Source organism: Myotis nattereri (assembly GCF_964212035.1).
Source record: "Myotis nattereri genome assembly, chromosome: 3".
Classification (NCBI taxonomy): Eukaryota; Metazoa; Chordata; class Mammalia; order Chiroptera; family Vespertilionidae; genus Myotis; species Myotis nattereri.
The window spans coordinates 209,600,183-209,622,127 of record NC_138077.1 but is presented as its reverse complement, the minus strand read 5'-3'; the positions used below and the strand labels follow the sequence as shown (position 1 = coordinate 209,622,127).

Below are 21,945 nucleotides of genomic sequence, written 5' to 3'. Positions count from 1 at the left end.
GTTCTCTGCCTCCCGTCCCTTGTGTCCCCTGCATCCCCTGCCGGGGTTCTGCCTGAATCAATCCCATCCAGCCCTGCCCAGTTCTGGCCCTCGGACGTGTCCTCGTAAGCATCTGAATGACTGAAGATTGGGAAACTGTTCAGGGGAAAAATTACTAACTTTTTCCTGCTTTTGAATTGGGGAAGGGACGGCCAGCTGGGGAAATGAGGTCAGTGACTTAACTTTGCGTGCTCCTTGCTGGTGAGCCAGGACTCAGGGCCTCCTGTCCTGTGTGCCCCAAGGGCTGCGTATCATGTCAGGGAAACTGGCCAGAGCCACCCACATCCGGCTGGTGGGGAACTGCCCCAGGCCCTCTCACTGCCTCCTCATTCCCTGGCTGCCCCCTGGTTGCTCCCGCTCTGAGCCAAGGTCCCGAGGTTTCACTAAGGAGAAAACTGTGCTGATTCCTGTTGCCACAGGCCGTCTGGCTGGTGGGAGGCTTGGGAGAGGGGCTGACGAACGTGAGGGATTCCCCTCCGGACCTCATAGTCCCACAGATGGGGAAACTGAGGCTTGGAGAGGTGAGAGCTGTGCCCCAGGTTGCACAGGGAATCAGTGGCTATCAGGACTAGAATGCAGGTGCTGGTGCTTTAAAAATTTAAACAAAGCCGGCTGGCAGTGTGGCTCAGTGGTTGAATGTGGACCTATGAACCAGGAGGTCACGGCTCGATTCCCGGTCAGGGATCATGCCTGGGTTGCGGGCTTCATCCCCAGTGTGAGGCGTGCAGGAGGCAGCCGATCCATGATTCTCTCTCATCATTGATGTTTCTATCTCTCTCTGGCTCTTTCTTCCTGTCTGAAATAAAGATATATATATATATATCTTTAAAAAAGTAAATAAAGATTTAAACAAAAAAAGAAAACCTTTATAAAAAGAGAGCTAACCGTAAGTTTTGAAAAAGAACACTAATTAAAAACAGGAAAAAGTATTGGGAAAATAATAGAAATTATGCACAATCTCATCACCCATTCTAACCCCTCACACATTTTGGTTTCTTGCCTTTCTTCTAAAAAATTCTTTTCAGTGATTTATTAACAAAATAAAATCTCCCCACTTATGGCTATAATTGCTATGGGTGTTGGTTCATAGCCACCTCACACTATTACAATCCTCTCCACCCTACAATGACATATTGTTGGAAATCCATGCCTTCAGCTGTCAGCATGAACCTGAGCTGTCAGCATGGATCCTGGAGGGAACTTTTAGGGGACTCCTGCTTTGAGTTCTTGTTCATTTTACGTACAAAGCCTGCTTTTTCTTAACGTCTGTGCTGTGTTAGGGAATCCCTTTGCCTACTTCAGATTTTAAATTATGCACATTATTCCACAGAGCCAGGATCACTGATCCAGACAGTGGGGTTTAAGGGTTCTGGGGATGTGCCTGGCCGGTGTAGCTCAGGGGTTGCATGTTGACCTATGAACCAAGAGCTCACAGTTTGATTTCCCATCAGAGCATATGTCTGGGTTGCCGGCTCAAACCCCAGTGTGGGGCACGGGGGCGGGTCCGAGGCAGCCGATCTATGATTCTCTCTCATCATTGATGTTTCTATCTCTCTCTCCCTCTCCCTTCATCTATGAAATCAATAAACATATATTTTTAAAATCACCTATAAAATAGGACTATAGGCCCTGCCCTTCAGCTCACCTGGAGTCACTACAGATATGAATGGGAGCCCACGTGCAGAAGAGGTGAGTCAGGGAGGGGCACTGCACCTGTCACCCTGGCTGCACCCAGCCAAGGAAACAGTCAAAGGGTCAGGAGACCTAGAAGAACTCTGAACAGATCAAGGGTGTCCCGTGTCCATGGATGGGTGCTGCAATGATGTCCCTTCTCCCCCACATCACCTATCAATTCAGTGCCCTCTGAGTTGGCAGCATAGCTGGAACTCGGGGAACTTCAATATACTCTAAAATGAGCACGGAAGAATGAAGAACCACACAGCATTAAAATGATGTTGACAGAGAAGAGCAAGGGAGATTCATTCTACCAGATACCGAACATTCTACAAACTCCGCTAATGAAAGCCACGTGGCACTAGCCTAAGAACAAGGCCAGGGGAACAGCATGTCTCATTCAGTGATAGACCCATGCAATTATGATTGATGATGAAAGGGTGGACGGTTTGGCTAGTGATGTGGGAAAGACTGGCTCACACTACGAAGAAAAATGAAGTTGGTGGGGTTTTTTCCCCTAGGTCTTCCATACCACACATAATCTGGTTGTACTAAAGACCTAGATATGAGATGTAAAATCATAAAGCTAATGAAAGAAAATAAAGAAAAATATATTTCACAGTGGGGGTGGGTCGGGTGGGGGAGGAACTTTTGACTAATATCCAAGAGGCAAAAAAAAAAAAAAAGATGGCTTTGATTATATTAAAACCAATGATTTTTCTTAAAAGCAAAGAATACCATAAACAAGGACACCAGACAGATGACAAAATGGGACAAGTATTGGTGATATCTAAAAATGACAAGGGATTAATATCTAGAATATACAAAGAATTATTGCAAAGCTACAAGAAAAAGGCAGGAAATGATAGAAATTTGGTCAAAGGATGTGAATAGGCAGTTCAGAGAAGGGAAAACCCAAATGACTAACAAGCAATGAAGAGGTGCTCAAACCCGTGAATGTTCAGAGAAATAAATGCAAATGACACAGCAGTGGGTTCTACTTCACACCCATCAGGTTGGCCAAAATCAGAAAGTTGGCTAATGATGAGTTTGGGGGAGAGTGTGAAAAAAAAGGGACCCCTCTCACCCTGCTGGTGGGAGGGAGTGTGGCTGGCGTGGTCTCCTGGGGAAGCTCCTGGCAGTGTTAGTGAAATACGTACACAGGAACGCGAAGATCCAACAGTCCCATCCCAGAGGAATTGAGACACCCACAGACAGCACCATGTGCTTTACAAGGACAAGTGGCCTGAGCTCATGGCGGGGCATCAGGGGGAGCAGGGCTGGGGCAAAAAAGAAAGCATTGCAAGCTCCGAGGTGTATGATTCACTGAAACCACCGTATGTCAGGTCCAAGAAGCTAAGAGCAAGAGAGAAGCTATGCAAAAAGATTCCATTCCCACCAGCCACCAAATTATAAAATGCCCAGGAACGACTTACTAATAAGGGGAGGGGCTGGGGGAGAGGCTAGTTGAGGGGAATCGTGGTTCCTGCCCTGACCTGTGGCCCAGTGTGTGATGGGGGTGATGGGGTGGAGACCTCAGAGGAAGGTGGGGAAACAGGCCTAGGACAAGGTGGGTCTGGAGAGAGAGCCAGGTGGCAAATGGGGACCAGCCGCTTCTTGGCTGTGCTGGGGCCTGAAGGAGAGACACTGAGATGGGGTGAGAAGGGTGTTTGGAGCGTGGGAGGGTTGGTGGGTGGCAGGTGGGGGGTGGAGTTAGCAGGGGTGAGAGGTGGTGGTGGAAGGGTTAGGACTGGGGCTTGAGAGTTGGAGGAGGGGGTGCTCACCCTTTAAGCGAGAGGAATATTGGCAGGGCTGCGGCGAGGCTGAAGGAGGTAGGAGAATTGAAAACACTTTGAGAATATGAAACCCACTGATGTGGGCACGTGGGAGTCCCACATGCTGGTGGGAGTGGAAGTGGGTACAGCCCCTCGGGGGAGGCATTTGGCAGGACCTAGCGAAAATGAAAATGTGCAAACCCCACTGCCTGGCAGGTCTACTTTCTAGGTTTACGACCTAGACAAACTCTCCATCCTGTGCTTCAGGGCACAGGTGCAAGACAGTATGGCAGAGTGTGGCCTGAGCAGGTGTGCGAGCACCCGAGCTTCCACTGGTGGGGCTGCGGGCACACCGCGCAGGGCAGGCCAGGGGCAGCACCGCCCAGCAGGCACGAAGAAGCCAGGACCCAGCTCATCAACTCGGAAAGTTCTCAGAAACACAGTGGGCCGAGGGGCGGGACTCATCAAGAGGCAGAGCAGCGCACCTGGTATTCTACCGTTTGTACAGATGCACAAGCAGGCATGTAAAATTATACCCCTCGCTGTTCCTTTTTATGTGGAGATGGAAAATGGGTTCAGTAATTGTTGCCTTTGGGGAGAAAGAGAAGGGATTAGAACTGGGGCTGGGGGTCAAGAAGGACTTCATGTTTAATCCTATATAATAAAAGGCTAGTATGCAAATCGACCAAGCAGTGGAACGACCAGTTGCTATGATGTGCACTGACCACCAGGGGGCAGACGCTCAATGCAGGGGCTGCGCCTTGGTGGTCAGTGTGCTCCCACAGGGGGAGTGTCGCTCAGCCAGAAGCCGGGCTCACGGCTGGTGAGCGCAGTGGCGGTGGTGGTAGCCTCTCCCACCTCCGCAGCAGCACTAGAGAAACCCTTGGGGGATGTCCGCTGGCCAGCTTAGGCCTGCTCCCCCTGGACCCCCCCCCCCACCCCCCCAGTGCACAAATGTTGTGCACTGGGCCTCTTGTTATAAAATAAAAGAATTTGAAGCAAAAGATCAATTCAACAAATATTTACTGAGAACCTATTAAAAAATAATCTCGCAATGTCTGCTGGTTGCTAGGTGCTGGAGCCCCTGCAGAGAACAAAACTGACAAGGTCCTTCAACAAAGAAATGACCACAACTGCTATGAAGAGGAATAAAGCAGCGGCTTTAGCTAGGAGGGTCAGAGAGGGTGACCCCCAAGCAGATGACCTTGGAGTCAGGCAGGCATCTGGCGGAAGGTGTTTTGGGTGGATGGACCAGCGAGAGCGAAGGCCTGGTATGCTTCCCATGTTCAGGCCCAGCGGGAGGACAGAGGGGTCAAGGTTATGAGAGGAGGTCAGAGAGGAACGAGGGCAGCCCTAGCTGTTAACATTGGTCAATTCCCAGTACTGGGAACATGCTGTTTCTTATACTAAGTTTGGATTTTTTTTTAAACAAAGCCCATGTAAGGTTCAAAGCCAGATGTATGTAAAATCAGCGGCGTGGTTTGCAGTAGGAAGAAGGGAGAGCCGCCCATCAGGTAAGGCCCTAGGCGGGATCAGGGCCGTCATTCCCACAGGGCGAACTCCCCCCAACCCCCCGCCCCCCCTCCCCCCCGCCCCCAGTTGCACCTCTGTGTACCATCAAAGGTGCATATTTAGAATCCAGCCCAGGCCCACCTGCTCCATCCACATCTCCTCGAATCTCATGAAAGCCGTAGAATCCTGAACATCAAGGGGCACTCGGTCCTAGTCCAGAGATGGCAGAGGCCAGGTGATCATTCTGTGGCTGACCCCTCCACCCCCCTCACCCCCCGGGGCACACCTGTCTAGGTGTCATGCACCCTTTCTTGCAGACTCCACATACGGGCTCAGAATCCTTCTCAACACAGAACCCTGGGCACCCACCACCAAGGGGAGGTGGCATTTAGGATGAAACCAGCCTGTCTCCTGGACCTAATTCAGCCCCCTCATGTTATAGATCAGGACACTGGCCCAAGGTCACACAGGGAGCGGCTAGAATGGGGACTCCCCCGAGACCCCGCCTGCTGGGCTTAGAAACTGATGAGAGTCTTCTCTAGAAGGTTTGGGTCTGACTTAGGGGCTGGTTCCTGGGAAGAGGCAACCTGGACAGGGAGGTTTGGGTAACTGGGGAGAGGGGGAGGTCTGCAGGCTCTCTTGGCTCCCTTCCCTGTGTTGCCTGGGGTCCTCTTTGATGATAGGGACCAGATCAGGGGTGGGACAGCTACACTCCCTGGGCCTCCTCTTCTTTGGAAGGAAATCCAGACGGGAGCCAGTGAATGTGTCTCAGTCCAGCCCCCCCAGCCCTCACTTGGTATGGCCAGCTCAGCCCAAGATGTGGCCCCAGGGAAGGTGGGAGAGCAGGTGGGAGGGACAGATGAAGAAGGTAGTTGAAAGGCTGCGGCTAACACCCAGTGCTTCTTCCTGTTCATGATTTTAGGACATGAGTCATCGAGGGGCTGAGTCAGGCCCCTGACTGTGGGCCAAGAAGGGGATGGGTGGGGGGTCCTGCTGCCCAAGCAGCCCCTGCAAGACAGGATGCCCCGGGGCCGCCGGGACCAGGCTAGAAGGAGCTGGCTTTGTGGCCGGTTCTGAGACCTCCCTTATAGTGTGAACTGCCAATCCCAGCACAACCACAGCTATGCCTCCCAAACCGCCCTCAGCCACAGCACCTGCTGCAGCTAAACCCTCTGTGCAGTGTTTCCCAGAAGGTGCCTGTCAGTCACCCAGGGGCTAAGGAAAAAGCTGGGTTGTCAGACAAGGGAGGGAACCCAGGAATCTGCATGTGCAAGAAGCTTTTTAGATGATTCTAATGCTGGCTGAAGCTGGAGAGTTCACTAGAATGCCCGGCACATGTAGGTGCTCAGTAAATCTTGGTGGACAGACTGGCTATTATTTGTGACTAGAGGCCCAGTGCATGATTGAAATCACGTGAGGAGGCGCCCCACCCCCACCGTGCAAGGAGGCACCCTGCGGGGGGGTTGGGACCCACACCTGACTCAAGCGTCCCCCCAGCCACCCCGCCTGTGTCCGCTCCGGGGCTGCCCGAGCCGCCGCACTGGCTAGGGCAGGCCCCCCTGTCTCCGTCTCCATCTCCACTCTGGGCCTCACCTGTACGTGCAACCTCCTCCTGTCCGTTGTGACCCGTTATGGCGTCCCGGCCTAATTTGCATATTACCTCTTCATATATATGCTCCTCTAGCCCCGCCCCATGCCTCTCTCTCTATATATATATCTATGCCTCTCTCTATATATATCTGCTGCTGCTGAGCCTTCATCTACAACTGCTTGCAAAGCACAGTCATCAGCTAGTTAGGTGATGGGGGCTCTCTGAGGGCTAGGGGGTACACTGGGAAGTGCGGAAAGGCTCCAGGGGAGCCTGGGCCAAGGTTATAGATACTGTGCATGCAGCCCATGGTCCTAGCTCAGCCGTGGGCAAACTACGGCCCGCGGGCCGGATCCGGCCGTTTGAAATGAATAAAACTAAAAAAAAAAAAAAGACCGTACCCTTTTATGTAATGATGTTTACTTTGAATTTATATTAGTTCACACAAACACTCCATCCATGCTTTTGTTCCGGCCCTCCGGTCCAGTTTAAGAACCCATTGTGGCCCTCCAGTCAAAAAGTTTGCCCACCCCTGTCCTAGCTGCTAGAAGCCAGCTCGTTATCCACTACATATCCAAGCAAGTGGGCTTTTCCTGCACTGGGGGGCTGGGGTCTAAGACATGCATGGTCTGCGAGACCAGGTTGAGTGGGTGGGGCCTGGGAGCAATTGGACTTGGCTGGATTCCTGGGCCTTGACCCTGACATCCACTCATTCACTCACTCATTTGTTCACTCACTCATTCATTCATTCATTCATTCATTCACTCACTCACTCACTCACCCCTGTATTGTCTCCTGCATACGCTAGTCCTACACGAAGTCCTCATGCACTTGAACTTTCTTGAGCCCCTCCCTCTGTGTGTCACCCACTCACCAGGGAAATAGAGGGGGCCGTGACCGAGCCCCCACCCTGGGGGACCGCACAGTCCAGCAGCGTGAGAGGCAGCTCGACTGAGGCTTTAAGGCAGCTAAGCTTGGTTTGAATCACCGTGCCTTTTACTAGCCACGCAAACTCACTGTAAAGCTTGACCCCGCTGTTCCAACACAACATCTGCAGTCCTCTGATTGCTGGTATCATAATTACTAAGAGAGAAGAGGGACAGGTGAAGTGACCAAACCAGGCCGAGGGGAGTGTATGCTAACGGTCCTGCCTGGGTGGGTGGGGCATGGTTAAGGGCAAGTTTCACAGCTAGAGAACTGGGCTTCAATTTGAAAGACAAAGAGGTGATCACCAAGCAAACAGGAAGAAAGACATCCCAAGCTTAAGAACCTGTTGGACAAGGCATGGAGGTAGGAACCTGGGGTCCTTTAAGGTGCTTGGAGTGTGGAGTCAGGGGAGATCAGCCTGTGGGCAGGCTGGGCCGGTGGCAAAGGCCTCCTGCATCTCATTGAAGAGACTGAACTCAGTCTGAAGGCTGAGGTGAGCCATGCACTAGGGTTTCTCAGCATCTATCAGCCTTTTGGGCTGGGTAACTTGTTTGGGGGGAATTCCTGTGCATTGTAGGATATTTAGCAGCACCCCTAGTCTCTACGCACGGGATGCCAGTAGCACCCACCCCAACCCCCTGCAAGTGTGACAACCCCAAACATCTCCAGATATTGCCAATGTCCCTCGGGGCAGGGGTCAAAGTCACCCCTTGGTTGAGAACTACTAGACTGGGAAGAATAACATGACTGACTTATGCTTTTGAGAGCTGGCCCTGAGCACACCATAAAGAACAGATTAGAACGTCAGAGCCTGAAGGCCAGAGGACCAGCTGGGAGGCCACTGGAGCATCGCAAGTGAGAATGGCCAAGGTCAAAGCCAGGGCTGGGCTGAGGGGCAGGAGGAGAGGGGCCAGGTGATCTGGACTGTGGCAGCGGGTTAAAGGGCCTCCCTGTTCAAACTCCACCTTGAAGAGAGATTTCGGGGCCACCTGTGCAGATCATGCTAAGAGACTCAATGCCAGATGGTTCACCCAGAATTTGCCATTGTGCACCTCCAGCCTACACAAGATGTGGGGTTTGGAGAAGCCAGAGAAAGGCTTTGGGGGAAGGAGTCACCATTGTGCCGAGTGCCCTCTTGGGTGAGTAGGGTAGGGGTGGTGCTTCTCTTTACTGGGGCCAAGCAAGAGGAGCTACCAGGGACCACTCTGGAACTTGATAATCACCAGAGTTTAGGGACCACAGACTGATGGGAGGTTCTTGTCTGCTTTGCACATATCCCGGGCCTGGCACACAGCAGGTGCTCCACAGAGGTTTCTGACTGAGTGAGAGCCTTTGGCTGGAAGGGTCTGAGGCTGCAGAGCTGGAGGGAGACAGGATGCACAGGTATGAGCTGAGCTGCCATGGTGGGGCGGGGGGAACGGGATGAGTCAGTGGGACCCAATGGTTTTGAGATGTGTAGGGAACATCCGTGGAGATCCATCTGCCCCTGCCTCCACCAGGTGACACTATTTGTGGTCTTTGGCTGTCTCCTATGAATCAGGGAGTCCTCAAAACTGCCCCCAGATGAGACTTGTAAAGGCCAGAAGAAATTGTCACGTGAGTTTTAGAGGCTGATGCTGAGGAGTTAAGGTTGTGGGCTGTGCTGGCCACACCCTCAGCGAGGCCCATCTCCCACAAATGTGTGGGAACCAGGTGATTTCCCAGCCTCCTGATCAGGAGGTGGGATTTTCCATTTCCCAAGAGTCACTTCCCAGTTTCTCAGCATCTAGAACAGTGATGGCGAACCTTTTGAGCTCCGCGTGTCAGCATTTTGAAAAACCCTAACTTGACTCTGGTGCCGTGTCACATATAGAAATTTTTTGATCTTTGCAACCATAGTAAAACAAAGACATATTTTTGATATTTATTTTATATATTTAAATGCCATTTAACAAAGAAAAATCAACCAAAAAAATGAGTTCGCGTGTCACCTCTGAGACGCGTGTCATAGGTTCGCCATCACTGATCTAGAAGCACTGTCCTTGCTGTCTCCATCAGAGGGGTTGGTGACCCAGAGAAGGGGTCCCTGTATCTCTTGGGGCAGCCTGCAGCGAGGGAACAAGGGGACAGAATCCCTCCTGCCACCCTGCCCACCCAGCCCCTCAGAAATGTCCTATGTGCTAGAGACAGGGACTCCCAGGGCTGGGGAGTAAGTTCTGGTCACACAGGGCTGGCCTTGGCATCAGGGTTGGCATTCAAAGTGAAGAGGGTGGAGATGGCAGTTAGTGTGGGTGCTCAGTCATGATGTAAACGCCAGGGGCCAGGGGAGCCAGCCCTGATGGCCCTTGGCCTGGCGAGCCCCCCTGTGGGCCCCACAACTTCCTGGAAGGCTTCTGTCCCAGCCACCTGTCAGCCTCCTGGATAAGGGTTCAAAAAGGAAGGTAGGGCAGGGTGGGGCTCACTGAGAAGAATATTTAAGGATAGAAGAACAAATGAATAATAGCAATAGCAGCTAACAGGTGTACAGAGCGTATTAAGGTACATATATACTTTGCAAGTATAGATACATACAGAATCCGTACTATATTATGTGTGTTATGTATCTTTTCATCGTCATAATAACTCTGTGAGGTTAATGTAGAGATCCAGACCCAGATGGCGTGGTCCCAGAGTCCTAAGGAGTGAATGACTGAGAACAGCAGTGGTCCCCCAAATTATTAATTTGGAGGTTTTTCCAAATTAGGGCCCCACCTCAACAGGAGTGGGGGGCTTGCGGGGAAGGGAAGGGTAGGTGGTCGTAGGGCAGGCGGAGAGGCACAGCCCCAGGGCAACCACAAACCTGGTGGGAGCTTGTCCCCAATGCGGGTCTCCTGCGCCCCCACTGGGAGGGGGTGTCCGGGGAGAGGGCATTAGAGGGAGGTTGAGGGGTTCCTGAGGCTGGGAGTGGCTGACGCTGGAGGTTTGGATGAAGCGCCGAGTTGGCAGAGGGGGCCAGCGAGGATGAGGGTCCCGGTGGGGTGCCTGCCGGGCCGCAGGCTGCAGCCGGGAGCGGGAGCGTGGGAGGAAGGGGGAGGAGCCGCCGGAGGGGAGCGCCCCGCCCCCTGCTTCCCCTAGCCCCGCCCCTGCCTCTCTAGCCCCGCCCCTACGCCTCTAGCCGGGCGCCGTGTCTTTCGCTTTCAGTGGGAGGCGCGGGAGCGCAGCGCAGCGGAGGAACCCGCAGGGAGCCTGGGCCAAAGCCGGCCGGACCTCCCGCTCGGCGCCGCCACGCGCTCCATGGCTCCCGCCGCCCTCTGGGCCGTGCTGGCCTTCGGACTGCAGCTCTGGGCCGCGGGCCGCGCCGTGCCCGCCCAGGTGGGTGCCTCGCGCGGGCCACGGAGTGCGCCTGCCCCTCACGCCCACCGGGCTGGCGCCACCACGGGAAGCGCCGGCCACGAGCTCCCGGGGCGCCGAGACGGGGATGCGGGGCTCGGGGCGACCGAGAAGCCGCGCGCCCCACGGGGTCAGACACTGCGCGCCCTGGAGACCCGCTGGGGACCTCGGTTTGGCACCGAGGAAGGGGTCTGGGGGGCACCGAACTCTGGCCCCCGGGGTCGGGGGCGCAGTCAGGTCCCTTCGCCCATACCGGCCAGGGCGTTTGGAGATCCCCACTTCGTTACCCCTGTGACTGCAGAGACCAAGCTTTCCTTCCCGTGGGGGGAAGGAGGTGGCCCGTACTGGGGTGCTGCTCCTACTGCGGATGCCGGGCACCCTCTTCAGCTGCCGGGCACCCTCTTCAGATGACTTCCTCCTCCTCTGGGTTATGGTTTTCCTCTTTCTTAGAAATACAAGGGTTGCATTTCTGAAAGGATAGGGCCAGGTGTACAGTAGGCGCCTAATAAGGGCACAGTCGGACCGTGGGCTGATTTCCATGCCCAGACCCCTCCCCCAGGAGCCACCTGGTGTGTCCAGCGGCCACTTGAGAGTCACTTCTCTGGCGGCTGCCGGGTAACGAGGAGAGACGAGTCCTCAGTTTCCCCTGGGCCCACCTCCCCTGGGGCCTGTCCTGTGCTTGAGCTCTGGGGACCAAGGAGGTGAGGGAGGACTTGTGGGTGGTCTCTAGGGGCTCCAGGAAAACGGAGAGAGCAGAAAGCCCAGAGCTGTTGTTCTAACTGTACCCACCAGCCAGCAAGGGAGTGGAATGGCTTGTCCTCTGCTTCTGTGGCTGTCTCCATGCTCTCGGGCAATGGAGGGACCCCATTTTACAGAGAAGGGAAACTGAGGCCCAGAGAGCTCCTTGTATTTCATGGAAGGGCATGGGAGGCAGTCTTCCTCCAAAGGGTCATCTCTTCCTTTCCCCCCATGGCTGGGGAGTGGGTGGGCCTTCCTCCCTCCTCATGATCCTTCCCTGATGGACCTGTAGTTTGTAAGGAGCCATCTTGGACATCTTGACCAGGAAGGAAGGTGGGGGAGGTGGCCTTGACTCATGTGGCCATGTGTGGTGACTCACCGGCTAAGGCTGAAATTTTACGGTCCAGTTCTTGAAGGCAGAGGAGGGGCTGTCCGACCAGAATCCACTCTCACACAGTGGATTGTGGGGGACTGCCCCCAGAGGTGGTCCTGGAAACAGAGGTGGTCCTGGGTGGAGAGTTCCAGCTCTGAGAGCCGAGCGTGGGTGCTGAGGCTATGGTCCTCAGCCTGACCGCAGTGGCTCGAGCGGCGTCTCCCTGCTCCGGCGGCACCTGAGCCCCTGGGGTGGAGGCACAGGTCTCTGGGGCCTACGGGACACCAGGCCCGAGTCCTGGAGTTGAGGGGTTTCCCTTGCATCTCTCACTTCCCTCCCCTCTTGACCGGCTCCAGGGTCATCTCAGGTTCCCTCCTCCTGGTACTATGTCCACAGCCTCCCAGCTGAACTCTTGGCCCTGCGCCCCTCCCATGGACCCTCCGTGGTGGCATCGCGGGGAGCCCCTCCTCAGGTTGGAGTATCTCTCTCCCTGCCTGAGAAGCCTCTGTGGCCCCCAGTGGCCGAGGCAGAACCCGCCCCCCTCTCCCCACACACACCTACCCCTGTGTCCCAGGGCAGAGGTATCCAGGTTCTTGCTGCCCCCCTCTCTGCATCTGTACTTCACACCCTGTGAAACACGTGTACCCTGTGCTGTTCATGGTGCACCCCTTGCCCTGTCCTTCAGGGCCTTTGCCAACGCCACCCCCTGAATTCTTCATTCTTCCAGCTGGATCTGATCCTTTTCCCTTTTACTCTCAGAGCCCTTGTCCCTCTCGAGGACAGGTTACATTCTGCTTAAAAAATAATAATAATTTTTTTATTTTATTGATTTCAGAGAAAGGGGGAGAGAGAGAAACATCAGTAATGAGAGAGAATCATTGATCGGCTGCCTCCTGCAGGCCCCACACTGGGGATCAAGCCCGCAACCCAGGAATATGGCCTGGCCGGGAATTGAACCGTGATCTCCTGGTTCATAGGTGGTCGCTCAACCACGGAACCACGTTTTTAATCGAGTTTTTGTCCGCCTCAATAGATGGAAAGTTCTTTGAGGGCAGGGACTGGGGGGCCCTCCTCCTTCTCATTGTCACCAGCACAATCGCTCCAGTTTTTGGAACATCTCCTGAGAGCCTGGTACTGTGCTAGGAATTTACCACAGGACCCCCCTGAAATTTTCCTTACAGCAACTGCTAAAAGGTGGATGGGGCTGTTGCCATTTAGAGGTGTAGAAACCGGCCTGAGAGGTTATGGCATTTCCCAGGATTGCAGAGCTGGGGGCGAGGGGGGTGGCAGGGATATGAAAGCAGGTCTGCCTCATTCCAGAGCTCTTTACACAGTAGCCTCCGCGTGCCTGTATCCCTCTTCCTGCCCTCAGCCGGGTCCCTTGCACACAGTGCATCCTGTGTAATGTTGGCGGTAACTAGACTGAGTTACAGAAAGAGCCCAAGGTGACCTGAGCTGGCTGCAGGGACAGCAGACTCACTGTGTAATCAGGGCGTTTGCCTCTAAGCTGTATTTGTTGGCTGGGATGGAATGGATTGGACATTCCTTCATTCATTGGACAAATAAGTGCCAGTAAAGTTGGCAGGATGGGGGAGTGCCTGGTGCCCTGTAATGGGGGTGGGCAGGGCCCCAGCAGTCTGGCCTTTTGTTGTTGTTGGGGAGGGGCTGAGGGGATCCCTACCTGCTGGGTCTGACCTACCTGCGCCTGGATGTCTTGGAGTGGAGGGGCTGCTGTTCGCCTCCTCAATACCCAGCTCAGGTGACGGAAGAGGTTGGGGCTTCCAGGCTGGCCTGGGGGTGTTGGCCATTGGAGTGGCGATGGGTGATCCAGCTGTGTACTGTCCCTTTGCCCTCTCCCTGACAGCCTCGGAGGGAACCTGCGTGCTGGGTGAGGATGTGGCCCAGGCATCATTTCTTCGGAGGGCAGTGGCCAGGTGGCCTGGTACCTTGGTGCTGTGCCATTCACCCATTCATTCCCCCAACGGTCCAGATACCTACTCCAAGTTCAGCCCAGTGCTGGGCTCTAGGGACCAAGATGACCACGATGCAGCTCCAGCCTTCCAGGAGCCACCCTGTCAGTGGTCACTGACCTGGGCTCTGCCCCTCACTGCCCTTGGCACCCAGGCCACGTTACGGAGCCTCTGCTTTCCCATGGACATGGAAAGTCCTGGCCCTCTCAGGGCCAAGTGCGTACGGAAGGCCCTGGAGCAGATAAGGCTGAGAACCTGCCAGCATCCTGGTGGCCCTCACTCATCCTGTCCCTCGCAGGGCCAGAGACTTTTTATGGCCCTGACCATCCAATGCTTCGTGGGCGAGTAGCCGGGAAGGTTGTGGAGTGGGAGGGAGGGGAGGAGGAATTTGATGCCAATTGTGCTGTGTGCGCGCGTGTGTTACGTTCAGCTCAGCACATCAACTTAGTTCTCAGTTTTGTGCCTCGCTGGCCTTTTCTGTTCCTCAAACATGCCCCACCCATGCCTGCCTCCGGGCCTTTGCACTTGCTGTCCCCTTCGCCTTGACTGTTCCTCCTGCTGATACCTGCTGCTGTCCTTCCCTCACTTCCTTCTGCTCAATGAATGAGTCCTCAGAGAGGCCTTCTGCGACCATCCTGCCTATAAAAGCTCCTCCCGTCGGGTACTCTCACTCCCTGACCTGCTTTGTTCTCCTAAATAACACTCATGACCTCTTCTGTTTCTTCACTTCTGTTTGCGTCTCCCAAGTAGAATGCATGCACGGTGAGGGCAGGGACGTGCCCACTGCTATAGAGCGTGGGGTTTCTCATCCCAGCACTCTGGACATTTGGGTGGTTGTCGCGTGGGCTGTCCTGCACGTCAGAGGATAGTCAGCAGCATTCCCGACCTCTACCCATCAGGTGCCAGGAGCACTGCCCCTTCCGCTTTGACCATTGGAAATGGCTCCAGAAATTGCTAGATGTCCTCTGGGGAAGCCCTGGTCTAGAACAGAGCCTGGTGTGTAGTAGGTACGCAGAAAATGTGGAATAAACGCCCCGAAATGTTCACCTGACCTGTATAGTGACCCTGTTTTGTGGATGAGACAGAAGTGTTTGAAAAGCCAATGGTGACAGGACTGGCCTCCGGTCTGTCTCCCTCTCTCTGGACTGTTTTTCTGGGCTCGTGTCTGCTCTATTGAGTCTGCCGAGGCCAGGAGTGCTCATTCCCGCCCTGGCTCACAATGGGGCTACTCCAGTGGGGTCACTGGCGGTGACTCGGGGTCCTAGTAGGCACGTGACCTGTCCAGAAGCTGGCAGGGAGGGAAGCTGGGTCTCAGGATAGGGAGAGAGGTGCTTAGGATAGGGAGATAGTGGAGCTGCTGTGGCTCCCGGTTCTGGCCACTCTGCCGGCCACGGGGAAGCAGTATTGATGACTCAGGGAAAGGGCCCGACCTCAGAATCAGACAGACCTCAGCACAAATCCTTACTTTGCTGTTTACAGACTGGGTGTCCTTGGCATGTTTGGGAGCCACTGTGTTCCCGTCAGTAAAATGGGAATGATCCCCACCTCACTGGCTGGTTGTCAGGATTAAAAGCACTTTATGGTGGCAAAGCCTGCGGGCAGCTGTTTGAGCATTGGTGGCCCTGCAGGTCTGACCTGCTCTGGTCCTGGGACAGTGCCGGGCTGAGCGGGTCCACTGTGGAATCCGGTTCTCTGTCTGAGCCACAGAGCCATGAGGTGTGGGTGGCAGACCTCCAGTTGCCCAGAGCTCCTGCCCAACGTCCCTGAGGTCAGTCTCCCTCCTGCCTGGCTGTGCTTCCTTCCCAGATGCCCCCTTGCTGGGCCTCTCCCTCTCCCTGCCCAGCGGCCTGGCTGTAGGCCCCCGGGGAATGTGGTAAAGGCTGTTGGGTCAGGAAATCACCATCCCGCCCTTCCCCGCTCCTTTCAGTGAGTGACAGGTCCTGGGTGTGATTTGAGGAGGAGCAGGGTGACCTCTGTGTGAAGGGGCTGCAGGAGGCCTCAGCTTCCCCACCTGCAGGGTGGGCGTGGCTGACTCTGGGCCGCTGTCTCTAAATAGGCTCTTCCATCTCACCCTAGCCTGCTTGGCTCAGTGGATAGAGCGTCGGCCTGCGGACTGAAGGGTCCTGGGTTCGATTCCAGTCAAGGGCATGTACCGCGGTTGCAGGCTCCTTTCCGGCCTGGGCCCTGGTTGGGGCTCATGCAGGAGGCAACGAATTGATGGGTTTATCTCCCATCGATGTTTCTCTCTGTTTTTTCCACTCTCTCTAAAAATCAATGGGAAAATGTCCTCGGGTGAGAATTTAAAAAGCAAAACTCGTCTCTTCCATCTCTAACCTCTGAGAGCCTAAAGATTCTGTTTATTTGTAACCCGGGGAGGCACTTGTGGGTCATGCTGTCCACCCCGCAGCCTTCAAGTGACTTCCCCGGGAGGAGCAGGAGCACTGGCCGGGGTGGCAGGAGGCCAGAGTCCCCTCCGAGCGCGGTCACTGGCCTGCTGGGTGACCTTAAGCATCCCTATCTATAAAACCCCACAGCACTGAGCCCAGCACGCTGGCTGCTGGAATGTTGGAGAACTGTCAGCTTCGCATGTGCTTGACAGGCCACAGGCTGGGGGGTGGGGGAGGCCTAAAGTTTTTCCGGGAAGGAGAGCCCCGCACGCCTCACCTTCATAGCGGTGCTTCCCCGCTGCTCGCTCTCCCCGCTGCCCTCAGCCCCTCGGCTTGGGCTGGAATGAGGTCTGGGACTCAGGCCCTGCCCTGGGCAGAACAGGATCCTGGTTCCGCCTCCCTGCTGCTTAGAACCCAATTAGCACCTTTTAAAGTTCAGCAGCCAGACCCTTTGGGCTGAGATTGTGGGTAAGTCCATGCTGTGGGCACTGGCTGTGGGGGCCTGTTGTGTGGAACCCACAGGTTCAAGGAAGCCTGGAGTAGTGGGGGGCGGTTTCCTCAAAGCGGCGCTTTGTCACTGGTGGTGGGCACAGAGCCCTCCCCGCCTGAGTCCTGCAGGCCTCCCTCACCACCCGGGCTCTGGACATTTGTCCCCTTCTGTCACGCTGTTGACTGCGGGCCGGGACTGCGCAGCTCAGGGCTCACCTCTCTGGGCCCGCAGTCATTTTCCATGAGGTGCGTGGTGAGGTCACAGGTGGTGGTGATGTCACTGTGGTTTGGGGGTGCGTGCCCAGGAGGAGGAAGTGTCTGTTTACTGACGGGTCTGGAAGACTAGCTTTCCCTCTGCCTTGAGGGTGAGCGATGCTGGGGGGGAGGAGGTGTACAGAAGGGGGCAGCTGTTCAGGAGGCCCCAACGTCCTTCTCCCGTCTGGTCTCTGCCCTGTTTCCTGTTGCCGGTGACCCACAGGGCTCTACCTCTCTCAGCCTCCGTGTGGGTTAGCAGAGGAGAAGGTGACGAGCTGGCTCCATCTCAGGTGTCACTTGTGAGGCTTGTGATCACTAGACTATTGATCCATTGCTAAAACAAGAAGGCCCGCCGAACCGGTTTGGCTCAGTGGATAGAGCGTCGGCCTGCGGACTCAAGGGTCCCGGGTTCGATTCCGGTCAAGGGCATGTACCTTGGTTGCAGGCACGTCCCCACTGGGGGGCATGCAGGAGGCAGCTGATTGATCTCTCTCATCGATGTTTCTGACTTTCTATCCTTCTCCCTTCTTCTCTGTAAAAAATCAATAAAATATATTAAAAAAAAAAAAAAAAGAAGGCCCGTGAGCAGCTTGTTCACACCAAGTGTCAGGGGGGAGGTCCCAGAGCCGCTTCCCAGGCCCCAGGCAGGCCAGCTGCCCAGACACAGTGGGCATGCATGGGGAGTACTTTCTATCCTTCTCCCTTCTTCTCTGTAAAAAATCAATAAAATATATATTTTTTTTTAAAAAAAAGAAGGCCCGTGAGCAGCTTGTTCACACCAAGTGTCAGGGGGGAGGTCCCAGAGCCGCTTCCCAGGCCCCAGGCAGGCCAGCTGCCCAGACACAGTGGGCACGCGTGGGGAGTTGCAGTGTGAATCCGTCTCAGGAGCGCTGGGCCTCAGGAGGCCTGCCGACCCCTTGCTCTGTCCCTGCTTCGGAGCCGGGTCCTGGGCTGACCAGGCAGCTCCGACCAGGGTCAGCGCAGAAATCCCCAGGGGGTTTGTTTGTTTGGCTTTGCCATCCAGACAGCGGCCCACCCGGCTGTTTCAGTCTGAGCCCGGCCTGCAGTGGGTATGGCAGATGTGGCCACGGGTTCAGAGAATTGAGTGGGTCTGAGGGTGAGCATGAGCGGAAAGGGTTTGGGGGCAGGCGGGCAGGGCGTCTTCCTGGTCATCGTGGGAGGCCTTCTCAAATGCCGGGCAGGGGAGATGCCCGAGGGCTGGGAGTCTGGGGTCCGAGGCCCCATCCTGGCTCGGCCTCTGGCTCGGGGGGACTTGGCCACTTCCTTTATCTCTGAGCCTCAGCTGCCCTAGCTGGAAATGGACCAGCACAGACCTCACCCTCCTCACTTTAGAGGCCTCTGGCCCCAAATGTTGCACCACGGGAGGTGGTGAGGGGAACTGGTGGCTATGGGCAGGGTTGGTGTCCAGCTCTGGCCTCCACAAGACCCCGCCCAGAAGGCCAGGTCTGGACTTGACAGTGAGTCTCCAGGGAAGGGCTCCCAGCACTTGCCTTAGTTAGGGGGACCCCTGCCTGTCCTTCCTCCTGCTGGCCCGCAGCCTGGCTTCCGTCTGCCACTCACAGAAGCTCCAGTTCAGCTTGTTCCTGGTGAGCCTGTCGCCTGCTGCTCCAGTCTCCTGGTCCTCTGGATCCACAAGCACCCAATCCTCCTCTTTCCTGTCCTGTCCTCCCTGCAATATTGAGCCCCCCTCCCCACACCTCATGGCATCATCCCCCCATGTTCTCTCACCCAACCCTCTCCATACCCCATGGCTTCACTCTCTTCCTGGCCTGGCCCTTTGGTCACTGCCATATATATAATTGATTTCAGATAGGGAGAGAGAGATAGAAACATCCATGATGAGAGAGAATCATTGATTGGCTGCCTCTTGCACACCCCATACTGGGGCATATGCCCTGACTGGGAATCAAACCGTGACCTCCTGCTTCATAGGTCGACGCTCAACCACTGAGCCACACTGGCCAGGCTCTTGTCTCCTTTTTGACTCTCCTCCCACAACCTGCCCCCCTTCAGGCCCTCTTCCCACAGTGACCACACAGGGGTCATTCTAAAAGCTGAGCCCTGCGGATGGAGTGGGTACCAGGAGGAAGACAGACAGGAATAGCCGGGAACAAGAGCTAAACTGTCCTACTTGGAGCAAAAGGCTAGTTAGGGGCAGTGACAGCTGCTCTGGGGCCAGTGTATGGGAGTAGTAATATCAATTATATTTAAAGAATTGTACCAACTATGACTTTTGGAGTGCTTAACTAAATACTGTAAATGTGTGACCTCATTGATCCTCACTACAGTGAGGTGTGTGCTGTTATCAGCTTCATTCAACAGATGAAAAGATGGAGGTGTATTAACCTCTTTTATTAAAAAAAAAAACACAAACACAACTCCTCCGATGCTGCCCGCCAGTAAGGAGGGTGGGGGGTGTCTGGATGCGGAGTCAGACATTTTTACCCAGAGTCCATGCTTTTGGCTACCACACTCACCTCCTTTCAGGAGCTGAGGTAGTGGGGAGCCACCGATAGTTTTTGAGCAAGGGAGTTACCCGAACAGAGAATATATTAGGAAGATCACTCTGTCCTCAGGGGCAAGGACAGACTATTGCAATCGTTTAGGCCAAAGCTCTGGACTGAGGGAGTAGCAGCAGAATAGGGAGGAAGGATGGAAGGCTTCACGGAGGAGGAGGCCTTTGGACTGGACCAAAGACCTAGGAGGGAGCAGAGGCACCCAGGAGGTAGACGATGTGTCCCTCTCCACCCATCCTGCAACACGAGGCCCTTCCAGCCTCCGCCCTGCCTCAGCCCAGGCCAGGTGCCCTGATTCTGACCAGTGTCAGCCTCCTGTGTTCCTGGAGCTCCTGGGGCCAGCCCTAGGGGAGCCAGGCCTCGGTCACCCAGCCACTGCTGGCTGCGCATGACTGGGCAGGGCTAGCCTGCTCATCTTCAGAATTAGCTGTGATGGCCCCCCAACCCCGTGCCCGGCAGAGGAGCAGGTTCCCTGGGGATCTGTCTGACTGCAGTCACAGCACCTGGGGACCTCTGGCGCCTGTGTGAGCTGAGCTTTGGCTTCCTCAGTGGTAAGAGGGGGATAAAAGTGTCCCTCTGTCACGTCCCATGGGGACTGGGAGACCCTGGGAGAGTGCAGTGAACTGAGGGCTCGGACTGACATCAGGGGTGCTTTGTGGGTGCCAGGCAAGGGCCAGTGCACTGCATGCGCCCAGTGCCTGCATCCTCAGCCGCCTGGATGGGGTGGGAGGGACCATCACTGACCCCATTTTGGGGAAGAGGTAGCGAGGCCCAGAGGCCACCCAAGGCGGTCGGGCTCCAGAGCTCCGTTCTTAAACCACCAGCCGAACGTAACGGTGGGTGGTTGGCCACAGTGGCCTCTGAAAGGTGCCACTCCGTCTCCCCCCACTGGGACACCTCCCCCTCTCTCTATAGCCCATTTCCTGCCCAGTTCTCATGTGAACCCAACTCATTCAGCTAATGGAAATGAAAACTCTTCTATTCAACAATTCCACATCAGTGGCACCTGCTATGGGCTGTGCCCTGGGCTGGGCGTAGTGATGAGTAATAAAAACCCTGTGAGCACCGATCACCTCGCTCTGCCGGCCAGCACCGTGCCTAGCGCTTTACATACGTTGACTCAGTGAATCATAACAGCCCTCTGTGGTGGGCACTGTTTTTGTCCCCATTTTATAGATGACAAAACTGAGGCTGTGAATGACAGAACGGGGATTACAACCTGGGTGTCTGGCGTAAGGGTCACACTAGCGCGTGCAGAGGGGGTTGTGGTCCCTGCCCTGTGGGGGAGACACAGGGAAATAAATAGTCAAGCAAAAAGTGGTCTGGACGGTATAGAGAGACACCCAGGCTGTCGCTGGAGCCCCAAGGAGGGACCTTGGAGCCCATCTTGGGGCTCGGAGAAGGTTTCCTTGAGATGATGGTGGAGAGGACTTTTGAAAGAAGCTGAAGAGTTAGCCCTGCAAAGCGGGGAGCAGAGGGAGTACCTGTGTGGAGGAGAGTGAGGGAGCCGGCGCTGCTCTGGATGAGCGGCCATGGGAGATGCTGGCTGGGCGGGGCGTTCAGGACTGTGAGCTTGGCCTGAGAGCAGGAGACCCACTGGGAGTTTTTAATCAGGGCCGGACTTGGATGTAGGAAGGTGGCTTCGGGTCCATTGGGAATGGCTGGGACCAAGAGTGAGGAGGCTGAGCCGGCAGGAGATGCAGAGGGAGGAGGGGGGAGCCATGGGGAGACTGAGGAGGCGATATTGACAGGCCTGGGATGGGGGGGGCGCAAAGGGGGGGGTGGGGATGGAAAGGGTTGCGGTGTTCTCTGCAACTAGACTGAGGGTTCCTTGGGGGCAGGCACCACGCCCTGGAACCGGATACCAGCCCGGGCTTCCTGTCTGCCCCCAGCTCACTTCTGAAGGCACATCACAGGCGGCAGGGTGGCCGTGGGATGTGTCACCCCGAGCCACCCCCTGTGATGTGGTTGTCCTCCCTCTCCGTGACGGCAGATGAGCCTCCGTAGCCTGGCCCTGGCGTAGTCTCTGTGTCAGCCTGGCCCGATGTGGCTGCACTCACAGTCCACGGGGCTCCCGCAAACCCCCTAAGATGGAGGCCCAGCCGGCTCTGCTGCTTCTCACCACACCCGGGGCCCCAGAGACCTGCCATGCAAAGGAAGTGGTTTCTGTATTGCTCGAAGACAGTTGCCACCTGTGTGGGGGGCCCTGGGGCGCTGGGCAGACACCTGTGCCCCTCCCACAGCTTCACGGTCTGCCTCTGGGGCCCTGGAGACTCTTTAGCCTGGGAGAGTGGCGGGACCGCCTGCACCCTGTTCACTGTGGGTTCCCGGAG

At 55.7% G+C, this 21,945-nt stretch overlaps 1 protein-coding gene across 2 annotated transcripts in view; it reads left to right on the top strand.

Annotated features, from left to right (window-relative positions):
- Positions 1-10,678: 10,678 nt before the first annotated feature.
- The window catches only part of TNFRSF1B (TNF receptor superfamily member 1B), a 32,014-nt gene continuing 20,747 nt past the window's right edge, over positions 10,679-21,945 (top strand). For both annotated transcript variants that reach the window (XM_081085731.1, XM_081085732.1), the window contains exon 1: positions 10,679-10,845. In XM_081085731.1, the coding sequence (XP_080941857.1) occupies positions 10,768-10,845 (78 nt within the window). In that variant the 5' untranslated portion in view covers positions 10,679-10,767. The remainder of the gene's footprint in view (positions 10,846-21,945) is intronic.